Raw genomic sequence first — 15,611 nt, 5'->3', positions numbered from 1 at the left:
AGTCTTTAATTGTTTTCTCTGATGGAGGCTGTTGCGGATGGTGCTCCAACTCGAAGGGAGCAGAAGTGCGCATCAAGTGGGTCTGGCGCTGACAACCGCGGCGGAGCAGCTGGAGACAGAGACACTGAGACAGATCCACTCGTGACTGGACTTCAACACCATGAACAGGATGGTTCATCGCAATGAAAATGCATTTTACTCGCTGTGGTAATTTTGACATTCTTACTTGGATAGTTTTTAGTTTTTCGCAGCTTCTACTAGATGGTAAGTGACTTTTAGTCCTGCTTTCTGTATCGAGTTTTAGCTGTTATTAGCTGCATGTATTCTTATTTGTTGTCAAGCTTTACACTGATTTATGCTTCTGCTAATAAGAATCTTTTACGACACATAGACGGAGGTTAATCCCACCTGCATGACTTAAAATACAAAATATATTGAGGACATTTTGGCACAGGTGACAAAACCAAACTTTGATCGTGATAAAATTACATAATTTTTTTTAAATAAGCCAATTATACATGCAATATAAAAATATGAGATTATAAATAGAATCACATTGTAAAATGTGACGAATACAGCTGTGGAAAAAAAATCACTTAATATGTTCAGTTTCTCTGATTTTACTTTTTTTATAGGTATATGTTTGAGCAAAATGAACATTGTTCTTTTATGCTATGAACCACTGATATGTCTCTGATATTCCAAGCAAAAATTTAGCATTTATTTGCAGAAAATGAGAAATGGTCAAAATAACGAAAAAGATGCAGTGCTTTCAGTCCTCAAATAATTCAAAGAAAACAAGTTTATATTCACTTAGAAACAACAATACTAATGTTTTATCTCAGGAAGAGTTCAGAAATCAATATTTGGTACAGCCTAAGTCTAACTAACTGCAGTCACAACATTTTTTGCTCCAATAAAATCATTTTTAATATTGTAATTTCTGAATATTTTAATCCTGTTTCCTGTAATTCTATTATTGTTTCATGCATTTGAACCAATTCATGGTTGGAATTTCAATTACATGTCTGTCGGATGACATCATTAGCTGGGTTAAGCTCTGTACAGTGTCTGCACATTGAAAAGATGATGTAACAGTGAAGGGGCAGCAATGACCCTCAAAAGGATTCAGGAGTCTGGGGAGAAGAGATTTCACAAAGAAAGGGTTTCTCTTCATTGTTCCACTTCTCTCCAAAACATCCAATAAAAACCTGTTTTCTTATCTCCACTGAAACAGAGGCACACAGCAGCAAAGTGTATCAGCACAGAGGTGATTGGGTCCCCAACATGAGGACCCCTCATAGGCCCAAACAAAGAGCCTGAGGGGTAATTTGCATATGAAGGAGCCCTTACACGCTGCGGGAGGGGGCTGTGTGCTCTGAATTTTACTGAGCTCTGTCTCAAAGCATCTCCAGTTTCAGCTGAAAAATAAATCAGACATCCTCTATGACAATTACATTCAAACTATTTAGGTTTTACTGTGCTTATAAGTAAAATGGACATGTAATGCATGTACCAGCTGGTCCTTCTTGTTAATACAGATATGGTCAATTCATCAATCGCCAACATATTCTGTATCAAACTCTGTAGACACAAATGGTAGCTTCTGGAGAAACCAGCTGCTCCTTTGTACAATTGATTGACCTCCATTAAAGACAGATGATTGGTCTCTGAGATGGAGAAGATGTCCTTTAATCAGTCTCTCAGGTCTCTCAGACTGATTGCACTCTTGAAGGTTGATTACTTTGCATGATTATTGAAACATCTTAACAATTTGTTCCCTCTAATACATTAGTAATTTTCTTGCACTAGTCATGTAAATCACACTTTAGAAATGGTCTTTTCTCCTTTTGATATTCATGTGATACTTTGAGGGCATTTGGAAAGTGCAGGCTGATTGTCACCAAAAAGAGAGCAGCACTTCTGAAGACAAGCCTTCCTTCAAATCTGTTTTTTTTCCACTAATTTTTTGGCCATCATTCTGAAAATAACATCTTCAGAATGATGTTTTGTTTGTTGTTGCTCTGGAAGAATGAACAATTTTTTTTTGTTCTTGTGAAGTATATATTGGCCTTTAGTCATGCAGTCCACAAATCCAGCAATTACAGAAGACCTGCAAAAAGGAGCAGTATTTAATAAGACAACTAAAAGAAAACCTGTTTGTAATTAGCCAAAAGCTTCATATAGAGGACACAGCGACCATGTGGAAGAAGTAGCTTTGGGCAGATGAACCCTAAATTGAATACTAAAATGAATACGATTATACAGCGAAGATGAAGAGTTAAAGATAAATTTTCATTTTATGTAACGTGCGTAGATAAAATGAAAGTTAGACCTATTGTAACCTATTGAAAGAAACATAATGGGTCATCTTTAAGTAATTTGGATATTTTAGTGGTTCCACACTTTGGATTCAAATATTTGTGACTCAGAAAGAAAGTCTCTTAACATGTCGCAGATATGGAGAAAATACAAAATCTGAATCTTGCAGGAATGTTACACCATCTTAGACAAAAAAGCGAAAGGCTTCACTGGTTCTGTTTCTCTGATTGTGTGCCAGAACGTACAGCAGCTGGAGGGGAAGGAGTCACCACAAGGTGCTGATCAACCAATCAGAAGCAGACTTTGAGAAGCGCATCTGTTTGATCATGTTAATAAGTAATAAGTAATATGGATTCTACAATCTTTTCTTCTACCGCATTTTTTGGTTTCAGGAAAAAACTTAAGTGGAAACAAACTCTCCTTTCAGATGAAACCACCTCAAGGTGTTTCCACTAAAATAAAAAGACAGGTATACAGTTTAAGTTTAATACATTAAACAATATTTAAAGTTAACCAGTTAGTGACTATTTTTAAAAGCTTTTCTGGTTTCTAAAGAAACTAACAAAAAGAAAAGGAGGTCTTTCATGCAGGAGCAGTTTGTCACATATTGACAGAAACTCACAGGATCATAAAAATTTAAAGAGTTAGGACTCTGTCTGCATGTTCTGACTGTTGTGACTGAATTATAGGATATTTTGAACAGACTTAATGAAAACGGTCCTTGTTGCTGAGACGTCAGATCAATGTTCGCTTTTTTTACAAAGGTGTATGCTTTGCTAAATAAAAAATCATGAATGTGTTTCAGTAAAGGAAAACATCTTTGAAGTTTGATATTAAATAACACATCATGCTCCTAGGTGCGTCCCCTGACAAGCTGTCTCAGACTCCAGACCCCTGCCTCCAGAACCTGTGCCAAAATCAGGCAATATGCAGAACCCGTGGGAACGGCTACTCCTGCTTCTGCGTGCCAGGTTTCCAGGGCGCTCACTGCCAGATAGACGTGAACGAGTGCGCTTCACAGCCCTGCAGGAACGGAGCCACCTGTGTGGACGGAGTGGGTAGATTCTCCTGTTTGTGTCCTCCTGGATTCACAGGTGAGTGTGTTTGGTTTTAAGCTAAATGTGTAGACGTTTTATAGACGACTTTTTAATATATTTTTATGTTATCTTATGCTAACTTATAAATATGACACAGTCTGTGTGGACAACGTTTATATTTTAGCATCTTATGGTTTACGGTGCCTTTCAAAACAACACATTTTGTCACATCACAACCACAAACTAGGATTTTTTTTGTGGAGATTTTATATGACAGACCTACACACACTAGTCCATACATATAGACTAATCTGTGTGAAATATCATATAAATAAATATATTTATATTTGGTAAATATAAATGTGGTTCCAAACTAGATAGTCATTTGCATGATCTTTTCTAAATCTGACTAAAAGTATTTCCTTATTTATAATACCGATACCAAAGTCACAAGATGTTCAACATAATCTCATTTTAATTTCTTTATATTTTTTGTGTAGGAGTTCTTATAAAATTGCTACTTCGTTATTAATATATGACTTTATTCTCCTTATTCTGGCAATGTTATGACATTATTCTTGTATTATTACAGCTTTATTCTCCTATTACCATGACCTTATTCTGGTAATATTTTATTTGTTTCATTTAGTCTTGAATTACTGTGATTTATTCTTGTAATAATATGACTTTGTTCTCATATGACTTTGATCTGTTCTTATAATAAAAAAAAACAAAACAAAGGTAGCCATTTGAAATATATAAATACTTGCATTCTCTGCCTCTTACAGCTCCTCTACTCTGCTCCTCCAGACTAGCGGCAGCAGCAATTAGCAAACACCTTTTATTTGGCTTGTCCAACACTCCTAAGAACAGTTTTAAAGACTTATTGGAGAAATGTTGTTGTGATGATGTGCTGAAGGAGTATCTGTTAGAGCAGGAGCTTCTTAAAGAGACAGAGGCCCAGTATGATTTCGCATTAAATTGCAAAATCTAATTTCTTTTAAGTCATATTTGATATTTACAGTATTTTTACAACAAGTGAAGGTAACATAATTACTTGATGTGCTATAAAATGGCTTTATGTTCCTGGTAAATACATATTACCGCCCCTTAGCAGCTCTTGCAAAAAGGTTCAGATCCTCCTCATTTTCCTGCAGGAGACAACCCACATAGAGCTAGAATCCTGCATACAAAGCACAGTTTGTTTCCAAAGTTTAGACCAGCTGCAGAAAGGGACGCTTTCCTGTGACATAAAAAAGAAACCCTTGATCACAGTCAGCCGGCCTGAAAGCTTTGCTTATTTTTCGCCCCCCCGCCCCCAGCCTATGCAGCTGGGTTCACCTGGACTCTGACATCTGTGTGGCTTTGATGATGTTCACAGGAACCATTTGTGAGCTCCAGGTCGACCAGTGTCAGTCACAGCCTTGTCTTCACCGTGGCACTTGTGTTAACCACGCCACAGGCTTTCGGTGCATCTGCCATGTTGGTTTCCAAGGAGACCAATGCGAAATCAACACAGACGATTGCCAGGAGCAGCCATGCCAAAACGGGGCTCTGTGTGTTGACGGGGTGAATGAGTAAGTCTTTACGGATAAACGCCTGTTAATGCTGCCATCATGGAAACAAACTGAAGATAAAATACTGCTAGTTTATAAATTACTGACCGGCTTGGCACCAAAATGCATGAAATACCTGCTGTTGTTGTATCTACCTTCCAGACCTCTCAGGCTTCCTGGTTCTGGTTCTGATCTGCATCTCCAGAACCAGAACCAAACATGGAGAAGCAGCATTCAGCTTCTATGCACCACAAATCTGGAACAAAATTCCAGAAAACTGCAAAACAGCAGAAACACTGAGTTATTTTAAAAACCCACCTGTTTAGAATTTATTTCAACAAATAATTATTACTGAAACATTAACCAACATTTTTTATGTGTATTGTTGAGTTTGATAATGACATTTGACAAAAAATGTAATGTTTGTCATTGGTTTCACAATTCGTGAGCGCACAATGTTTTTTTTGTTTTGTTTTTTTTTACGTTTTTTATTATGTAAAGCACTTTGCTAATGAAAAATGCCACACAAAGAAACATGATTGATTGATTGAAGGAACTTATGAGAAAAATATTACCGATATATTTTTTATATATATCGGTAATATGTGATTGTCTCAGATACAGCTGCGACTGCTCACACACAGCATTCACTGGGCCGCACTGTGAGACGCTGCTGCCACAGTGCAACTCTGATCCCTGCTTCAACAGCGCCATCTGTAAGGACAACCAGGGTAACTACACCTGTGAATGCTGGCCGGGTGAGGAAAAACAAAAAAAAATTTTGTGCTCATGAAGCTTTGATCTAATCATAACTGCAGTCTGGCTCCTCATTTCAGGGTTTGAGGGCCGTAACTGTGAGATAGACACAACCGAGTGCAGCAGCAGTCCGTGCATGAACCGTGGCAGGTGCCTGGAGAGGTCATGGCAGGCTCTTTACGGCAGCGAGCCTCTGCTGCCTGAACGATACGACCACAGATATGCTGCAGGCTACATCTGCATCTGTCCTCCAGGAACAGCAGGTACACTGAAACCAGGGCTGCAACTAACAATTATTTAGTGATCAATTATTCTATCAATAAATCACATTCTGCAGATTTTTTATTTAACAACTCAAGCTTATTTTGCATAATATTAGAAATGCATAAAAATACAAAGAAAGAAATCACTAAATTCCTTTTGAAAAATTAGTAAATAAAGATTTTAGCACCTAAAATGCAATAATATTCCTTTAGTGAACCCTTGATCATTTGTAGTGTTGTTGCGCAACACCCCCCCCCTCCTTTCTGTCTCTACTCTCTCACTCTCTGCTTCCTCTTCTGAGAGGGGAGATGTGCTACCAGCTCTCCATCTAACGGGTTAATTGAGTTTCCTAAATCTGCCGGGATTTACCCTGTCCAGAACTGAAGTAAACTCTGTTTAAGCTGGTTTCGAGAAACGATTCACCTGATTTTTAACGGCCTACATCCAGGTGTCTCACCCTTCTTCCCTCTGTGAATTAGCCAGACTGAGCAGCCTACAGCCAACTAGTTTCACAGAGCACACCTGTTAACGGTCGCTCGTTCTCTATTTCACAACTTGCATTTGTTATTGAACCAGGTAGGTTTTAGTGACTCGGGCGAGTCCCAAGGATGTTGTTTTAAATTTGGGCTACCAGCAACCTATAAAACATTTTCCACCTCTTCCTCTCCAGAATCAAACATCACAGCTATTTTACAACCATCAAAGAACTTTAAGGTGACTCATTAACTGAATGTCCACAACATCTTTTAGATTTTCTTTATGCTAAATATTTTATTAGTAAGGCATTTTTGCAAGGGTCAGTACAGCTTAATTCAGTAGCAGAAATAATCAAATAAGTAAAATCAATCATCTAGTCTGTCTTTCCCTACTGCTGATACTAAGAACTAAAAAAAAGAGAACCTTTGAGAGAGACGGACGGAGTTTGGTGTTTCGAACCCCAGACCTGGCACGATGATGAAGAAGGTGCTGCAGCAGGAGGAAGACGCCGATCGATGAAGGCCAGGATCTCCGCAGGTCTGATGATGAAGAAGGTGTTGCAGCAGGAGGAAGACGCCGATCGATGAAGGCCAGGATCTCCGCAGGTCTGATGATGAAGAAGGTGTTGCAGCAGGAGGAAGACGCCGATCGATGAAGGCCAGGATCTCCGCAGGTCTGATGATGAAGAAGGTGTTGCAGCAGGAGGAAGACGCCGATCGATGAAGGCCAGGATCTCCGCAGGTCTGATGATGAAGAAGGTGTTGCAGCAGGAGGAAGACGCCGATCGATGAAGGCCAGGATCTCTGTAGGTCTGATGAGCCTCCTCTCCGCATGGATGGTGAGGTCACACAGGACTTGGTGCTGGCAGGAAGGAAGGCACCAGTTCTTCTTCTTTGTCTTTGCCTTTGTCTTCATCTTTGTCTTTGGGGTCTGAACCCAGCCGATGAGAGAAGTGCGATTTGAAGCCACAGGTTGTGGGGCTGACGGGTTGGTCCCCATGGCCGGACAGTCTTCGGCTCCGTGGCCCCGGCTCTTCTTCAGCTGCAGAGTTCTTTGTCCATCTCGATCTTGGCTCGAAGCTGCCCGGAGGATCCAACAAAAGGTTCCTCTTTTGCACCCACCTTATATAGGGTTTATCCACCCTTTCGGTGCGTTTTCATTGGCTGTCTGCTTAGACAGATGACCTCACATCCATCACTGTCCTTCAGACATTATGTCCTGATGTCTGTGCTAATGTCTCAGGGTTGCTCAACCTCCTATGTCCGTTGCCTGCACAACCTTTCACCTACTCTCTAAATAAGGCGTTGATCATCTCTGCTCTCCTGTTAGTTCCTTGCCTTTCACCTTTCACCTACTCTCTACCTCCAACATATCAGTGATGTTTAATTGCAGTTACACCTTTTACACCATTTCAAGTTCAATGTCAAAATCACATTTATATCACTTTTATTTTCTTTAGCTTCTCTGATTTTAGCATTCATTTATAATTTTATAACCATAACTTATATCACATTTATTTTCTTCAGCTTCTCTGATTTATCATTCATTTATGATTTTATAACCATAACTTATTAATTATCCTTATTATAATCCTAATGTGAGTTATTACAGATGTTTTTCTGAAAAGAAACCAAAAGAATAATACATGATTCTAATTATTTACTACTAAAGTTACAGTTACTTGTTTTCCTTGTAAGTGTTCCCACAAATATAAGTGTAAGTATTATTACAAGTAAACCAATATTAATATAAGTATTTTACTTTGAATCTTATCAAATTACTCAAAAATGTTTAGATTTCATTCTTTAAAACTTTACCTTTGAAATAAAGAATAGTCTCAGCTATTTTTATAAATCTGCAGGCTGGAACTTACTTCCTCTTTTTCCAGGAAACCTGCGTTTCCTGTTTAATGACTCTCTCTGACTGACTATGATTTCTTATGATTAAATAGAGAAAAGTAGAATTAAAGCAAAGCTTGCATGAGACAAAAACAACACACACAACTAGATTTATTTTATTGACACTTAAGTCTACTGTTGGGCCCAGATGTCACTTGAGTGATTCATTTTAAAGATAACTTTATTTATTATTACTGTTAAACTAACTTTATTGACACTTAAGTCTACTGCTGGGCCCTGATGTCACTTGAGTGATTCATTTTAAAGATAACTTTATTTATTATTACTGTTAAACTAAAATCTCCAGCATGGGGAAGTGGGATGAGCTCGGATTTTCTTGACACCCCCTCCACGAGGTCAGACCTTTCACATGCTGGGAGTCCATCACCCTCCTGCAGTTCGCCGTCCTCATCCCCTGGAAAGAGAAGATGTTCGTCTGGGATGTGAAGATGCAGATTCTTCATCCTCAGTTGTCACAGAGGGCTCAGTGTAGTCATCAAAACTCCACTTCTCTTGACACCCCCTCCTTGGAGTTTTGATTTCCCCCATGAGGTGATGAATGTCGAAGAAAACTTGGATCGCTTTGATTCTTCTACAGGAACCTTCGCTGGATGAACTGTCAGTTCTTCAGGATGTGGGATGGTTCTTTAGGGAAGATGGGCTGAGACAGAAGGCCTCAAAAAAAAAAAAACTCTGGCTGTTCAGCAGAGCAAAGCAAAAAGCATAAGCATCATGACGCTTTATCCGTAATCATGATCCTTTTCCATTTTAATCCATCAGGTTGTGACAGGAGTTCTTCTTTAGCATAGTCCAATTTCTTCACGGCCCTCCCAGTCCAAAGCCTTGAAGTTGTTCTTTGAACGGCAACCTTCCTGTAATAGTGGCCAGTCTACTGTAGGATGGCATGGTGCTTGATTCTCTGGCCATCGTCTCGTAATGTTCTGGTTCGCTGTAGCTAAGAACTGGCTTGAGCACTGCTTCCTCATGGACCCCTTTCTTCATCAGTAGTACTGTGTTGAAGTTCAGTACTTGCTTTACAAAAACTCGGGCGTTGAATCTCAGCTTGATCCCCGTAGCTGCAGGCCGATCTTGAGCTTTAATCCAAACTCTCTGCCCTGTTTTCAGTGACACTTTGAGCTGCAACTTCCCTTTTTCTTCTCTGAGCAAAAAGGAGAAGTGTCTTCGCCTCCCTGCTTTCTGTGACGTGAACGGAGTTCCTCTGCAGGGGAAGACCTGCTCTTCTAGCAGTTGTCACTGTGTTCATCAGCACCAAGAGGTACTTCTCACCTCTCTTTCCTGTTGTCCCCATTGGTTCTGCTACATCCATGCAGACTGAACCCCATGGGACTGTGCTCTTGATGAACAAACCTTCCATCCGCTGTCCTGGGTGCCCTGGGTAGCTGTGCAGAAAGTTGATGCAGTTCTGTTGAGGTCTCCTCCTTTTCCAAACGATCTGGACGGCCGGCTTCCTCCGGTTTCTTCCCCAGATTTTCCTCCTCGAAGTGATCATCCATCACTCCGTCTCTCCGCCCCACGTTGGGCGCCACTTGTTGTTGCGCAACACCCCCCCCCCTCCTTTCTGTCTCTACTCTCTCACTCTCTGCTTCCTCTTCTGAGAGGGGAGATGTGCTACCAGCTCTCCATCTAACGGGTTAATTGAGTTTCCTAAATCTGCCGGGATTTACCCTGTCCAGAACTGAAGTAAACTCTGTTTAAGCTGGTTTCGAGAAACGATTCACCTGATTTTTAACGGCCTACATCCAGGTGTCTCACCCTTCTTCCCTCTGTGAATTAGCCAGACTGAGCAGCCTACAGCCAACTAGTTTCACAGAGCACACCTGTTAACGGTCGCTCGTTCTCTATTTCACAACTTGCATTTGTTATTGAACCAGGTAGGTTTTAGTGACTCGGGCGAGTCCCAAGGATGTTGTTTTAAATTTGGGCTACCAGCAACCTATAAAACATTTTCCACCTCTTCCTCTCCAGAATCAAACATCACAGCTATTTTACAACCATCAAAGAACTTTAAGGTGACTCATTAACTGAATGTCCACAACATCTTTTAGATTTTCTTTATGCTAAATATTTTATTAGTAAGGCATTTTTGCAAGGGTCAGTACAGCTTAATTCAGTAGCAGAAATAATCAAATAAGTAAAATCAATCATCTAGTCTGTCTTTCCCTACTGCTGATACTAAGAACTAAAAAAAAGAGAACCTTTGAGAGAGACGGACGGAGTTTGGTGTTTCGAACCCCAGACCTGGCACGATGATGAAGAAGGTGCTGCAGCAGGAGGAAGACGCCGATCGATGAAGGCCAGGATCTCCGCAGGTCTGATGATGAAGAAGGTGTTGCAGCAGGAGGAAGACGCCGATCGATGAAGGCCAGGATCTCCGCAGGTCTGATGATGAAGAAGGTGTTGCAGCAGGAGGAAGACGCCGATCGATGAAGGCCAGGATCTCCGCAGGTCTGATGATGAAGAAGGTGTTGCAGCAGGAGGAAGACGCCGATCGATGAAGGCCAGGATCTCCGCAGGTCTGATGATGAAGAAGGTGTTGCAGCAGGAGGAAGACGCCGATCGATGAAGGCCAGGATCTCTGTAGGTCTGATGAGCCTCCTCTCCGCATGGATGGTGAGGTCACACAGGACTTGGTGCTGGCAGGAAGGAAGGCACCAGTTCTTCTTCTTTGTCTTTGCCTTTGTCTTCATCTTTGTCTTTGGGGTCTGAACCCAGCCGATGAGAGAAGTGCGATTTGAAGCCACAGGTTGTGGGGCTGACGGGTTGGTCCCCATGGCCGGACAGTCTTCGGCTCCGTGGCCCCGGCTCTTCTTCAGCTGCAGAGTTCTTTGTCCATCTCGATCTTGGCTCGAAGCTGCCCGGAGGATCCAACAAAAGGTTCCTCTTTTGCACCCACCTTATATAGGGTTTATCCACCCTTTCGGTGCGTTTTCATTGGCTGTCTGCTTAGACAGATGACCTCACATCCATCACTGTCCTTCAGACATTATGTCCTGATGTCTGTGCTAATGTCTCAGGGTTGCTCAACCTCCTATGTCCGTTGCCTGCACAACCTTTCACCTACTCTCTAAATAAGGCGTTGATCATCTCTGCTCTCCTGTTAGTTCCTTGCCTTTCACCTTTCACCTACTCTCTACCTCCAACATATCAGTGATGTTTAATTGCAGTTACACCTTTTACACCATTTCAAGTTCAATGTCAAAATCACATTTATATCACTTTTATTTTCTTTAGCTTCTCTGATTTTAGCATTCATTTATAATTTTATAACCATAACTTATATCACATTTATTTTCTTCAGCTTCTCTGATTTATCATTCATTTATGATTTTATAACCATAACTTATTAATTATCCTTATTATAATCCTAATGTGAGTTATTACAGATGTTTTTCTGAAAAGAAACCAAAAGAATAATACATGATTCTAATTATTTACTACTAAAGTTACAGTTACTTGTTTTCCTTGTAAGTGTTCCCACAAATATAAGTGTAAGTATTATTACAAGTAAACCAATATTAATATAAGTATTTTACTTTGAATCTTATCAAATTACTCAAAAATGTTTAGATTTCATTCTTTAAAACTTTACCTTTGAAATAAAGAATAGTCTCAGCTATTTTTATAAATCTGCAGGCTGGAACTTACTTCCTCTTTTTCCAGGAAACCTGCGTTTCCTGTTTAATGACTCTCTCTGACTGACTATGATTTCTTATGATTAAATAGAGAAAAGTAGAATTAAAGCAAAGCTTGCATGAGACAAAAACAACACACACAACTAGATTTATTTTATTGACACTTAAGTCTACTGTTGGGCCCAGATGTCACTTGAGTGATTCATTTTAAAGATAACTTTATTTATTATTACTGTTAAACTAACTTTATTGACACTTAAGTCTACTGCTGGGCCCTGATGTCACTTGAGTGATTCATTTTAAAGATAACTTTATTTATTATTACTGTTAAACTAAAATCTCCAGCATGGGGAAGTGGGATGAGCTCGGATTTTCTTGACAGTAGCAAATTATGCATCTGCAGGTAAAAATCCTTCTAACATGTAAGAAGGACTTTCTGCTTGACTTAACATTAACTCAGTGTAGGGCTGATCTGTGGAGTATTTTTTGGATTAACCAATTAATAATTGGATAGCAAAAGGTGCTTAATAGGAAATATTTTACAGAACTTGGACCAAGTGAAGAGAAAACTGAATCTTGAGGAGCTCTGAGAATTTCTTGGTATTAACAGATAAAAAATGTATTTCTTTCCTTAAATGCAAAATGTATATATTTTTTTGTACAGTTTTGGAATAGTGAATGTGTTGTTCTTTTAGCAAATGGCAATTTTTTGAGTTTCTCTACACTCAAAGTGTCTATTTTCAACTAATATTCTGATAATGGCATCATGAAAGTGTGCCCTTTCCATAATAATTGTGCACTCCACACTGGAACATTGTGCACTCCACACTGGAAGATATTAAAAAAATAACAAAATAAAACACAGCAACAAAAAACTATTAATAAAAGTAAATAAAAACCACACACAACTGAAAGTATTTATACTGGATCATGATGTCTCTGAAAACAAGCAAACCAAAATAAAAAGAAATACTGATCATCAGAATTCAAATGATAACTTATCAATAATTAATTGGTTAATTGTATATTGTGACAGACTAACTAGTAATGAGAGTGGAATTTTTTTTTTTAAATTGTAACTTTTGAACTTGCAAATTTTAACTTTATCTCTTTTGTAGCAAAAGATACATTTTGAGCTGTAAAATGCTCACATTATTTCTTGTGTTTAAGTGTTGGTCCCACTGTGAGCTGCTGCCTACTGATAATTGTGTTCTGAAAACTGACTCTCTGCCAGTGGCGGCGGCTCTGACTCAGTAAGGTGGCTAAATAGCATTAGCTTAATCCCCGGGGATCTGGCTTTGCTGGTCTCCTGACTGAACATATTCGCCTCGACATGCTTCAGAGCACACGGCTACACAAGCAGCAGAGCTTCGATGGGACGCAAACACAAACTAATATGAAGTCAAACAAGTTTGGGTCGGTTCTGGTTGCAAACGTGTCGGCATGATGTGGGCACCCGCACCATGGATTTTGTGGATTTTGTTTCTTGGGGCAGGTAAACTGGAGCTTGTGTTTATATGAATAGATTTGGTAATGCTGTTACATAACAAGTCACCTGATTCTTTCATCATTAATCACTGGTTTTTTCAAACAGTTTAATGCTTAACAGACGGTTTATATTTTAAATTCTTTAATTTATGTTAAATTCATTTACTAGTGATTTTAAAAAAAAATCTTTGTCATATCTAAAAATGCCAAGTTAAGACATTCATGTAGAGATTTTGGAGGAAATAATTTGAACAGAATAACACATTTCTATATCATTTCAGCAACAAAACACATATAAAAATATATATTTGTCATGGCAGAAGATTTTGTAACAACAGGAATATTTTTCACAATTTATATCTGAATTCAAAGTTACATCAGAGTTGTTTAATTTGTTGTCCTATTCTGCAAAAGACCAAGTATTTTGGTCAAATTTGGTCTAGTTTCTTGAATAAATATAGATTTTCACTACAAATTAGAACATTTGCTGATCTTTTTTAAACTTATAACATGGACAACAGGTTTTGTAATAAGTGAAAAACTTGCCAGTGGAACTAGCACGTTTTGTCTATATTCAAAAATTATTGACATAAAACAATGTCTTATATCTTACTGAAAAGTTACATAAGTTAGCTTTGTCTTATTTTAAGTGTAAGATATTTACAGTATGACCTACGACAGACTGGCAACCTGTCCAGGGTGACTCCGCCTCTTGCCCAGAACGTTAGCTGGAGATAGGCACCAGCACCTCCTGACCCCACTAGGGACAAGGGTGTTAGAAAATAGAAAATGGTCTAGTTTCTACTAGACAAAAATACTTGGTAAGTATACTTGATATTTGTTTTTGCAGCATAGAGACTTTTATGAAAGTTTCTGCTTCTATATCTTCTGTCTACAGGTTTCCACTGTCAGGAAGTGGTGAACCAGTGCGAGTCCAGTCCCTGCCAAAACGGGGGCCGATGTGAGAGCCTCGACGGTGGCTTCACCTGCCAATGCCTCAAACAGGCGCGTGACGGCGTTCTCTATGGAGGTACGAACTGCGACGTGAAATTAGTCGGCTGTGAAGGTCATGAGTGCCAGAACGGGGCCTCCTGCTCTCCATTCCTGCTGGACGGGACTGACGGTTACACCTGCTCCTGCACACCCGGATACACTGGACCGCTCTGCAACACCCCGACCACTTTTTCCTTTGAGCGCAGAGGTTACCTGTTGCTTCACAACCCCCTGGTGAACGCTGATCTGACTACCAACATCACGCTGAGCTTCAAGACCGTTCTGCCATCTGCGTTGTTGTTCCAGAGGAACATCAGGGGGATGACGCTGCAGCTTCAGCTGGACAGGGGTCAGCTGTTTCTGATGCTGTGGAGCGAGAAATCTGTTGGGTCCGATGGAGAGATCCATACTCTGGAGCTTCCACATAATGTCATGGATGGAGAGTGGCACACTGTGGAGGTTGTGCTCACAAATGAGATCCTGAGCCTTAGATTATTCGATGATGCTGGACGCTATGGGAGGCAGTTGTATCACACGGTGACCCCAGTCCAAACCAATCTGACAGAGCTTGAGACTTCCCCTCAGGACACATTTATAGGGGGGGGCCTCAAAAACCCACATTGGTTCAGTAGACACTTTAGTTTGCCCGTGTTCATCGGGTGCATGCGTGATGTGTTCGTAGACTGGCAGCTCGTTGTTCCAGAGGAATGGCTGAGCGACTCAGCGGTTAACGTGTCGCCCGGCTGCAGCCACAGGGAGCGCTGCCGGGATGAGCCGTGCCAAAACGGAGGCCGGTGTGAGAACCTGTGGCAGAGCTACCAGTGCCAGTGCACAAGGCCTTACGAGGGGCACGACTGTGAGGAGGGTAAGTTCACAACAGGAAGAGACAAGTTTTTCTTCTTTATATATAAATGCACATTTTAGTTTTTGTTTTCTTTTTTGTCAGATATAAAATATTTAAAGGGAACTTATAATTCAAAATTCACTTTTTGCATGTTTTTATACTAACATTTGGGTCTCAACTCTTTTTCAACGCGCTCCAAAAAAACACTCAGCTGTTTTTGCTAATATGTTAATTTCTTTTGGTGTCTGAAAAATGAGCTGCTTAAAAAACCTCCTAAATGTTAGGTCACAGTCGTTGGGCACTACAACATGCCTCTGCTAGTA

General features: G+C 40.1%; 1 protein-coding gene across 6 annotated transcripts in view; it reads left to right on the top strand.

The window, feature by feature from the left end:
• Positions 1–8: 8 nt before the first annotated feature.
• crb1 (crumbs 1, cell polarity complex component) overlaps positions 9–15,611 on the top strand; it is a 34,512-nt gene continuing 18,909 nt past the window's right edge. For 4 of the 6 annotated variants that reach the window (XM_005800872.3, XM_023339946.1, XM_023339945.1 and 1 more), the window contains exons 1-6: positions 9–264; positions 3,180–3,416; positions 4,741–4,936; positions 5,534–5,673; positions 5,752–5,934; positions 14,350–15,309. In XM_005800872.3, coding sequence (XP_005800929.2) covers positions 183–264; positions 3,180–3,416; positions 4,741–4,936; positions 5,534–5,673; positions 5,752–5,934; positions 14,350–15,309 — 1,798 coding nt within the window. In that variant the 5' untranslated portion in view covers positions 9–182. Of the gene's footprint in view, positions 265–3,179; positions 3,417–4,740; positions 4,937–5,533; positions 5,674–5,751; positions 5,935–12,884; positions 13,459–14,349; positions 15,310–15,611 lie in introns of those variants that run through there. The other 2 variants (XM_023339947.1, XM_023339949.1) reach the window with 2 other exon arrangements.

Source organism: Xiphophorus maculatus, chromosome 9 (genome assembly GCF_002775205.1).
Source record: "Xiphophorus maculatus strain JP 163 A chromosome 9, X_maculatus-5.0-male, whole genome shotgun sequence".
Taxonomy (NCBI): domain Eukaryota; kingdom Metazoa; phylum Chordata; class Actinopteri; order Cyprinodontiformes; family Poeciliidae; genus Xiphophorus; species Xiphophorus maculatus.
Note: the sequence above shows the minus strand (reverse complement) of the source record. Positions and strands in the feature narration are given on the sequence as shown.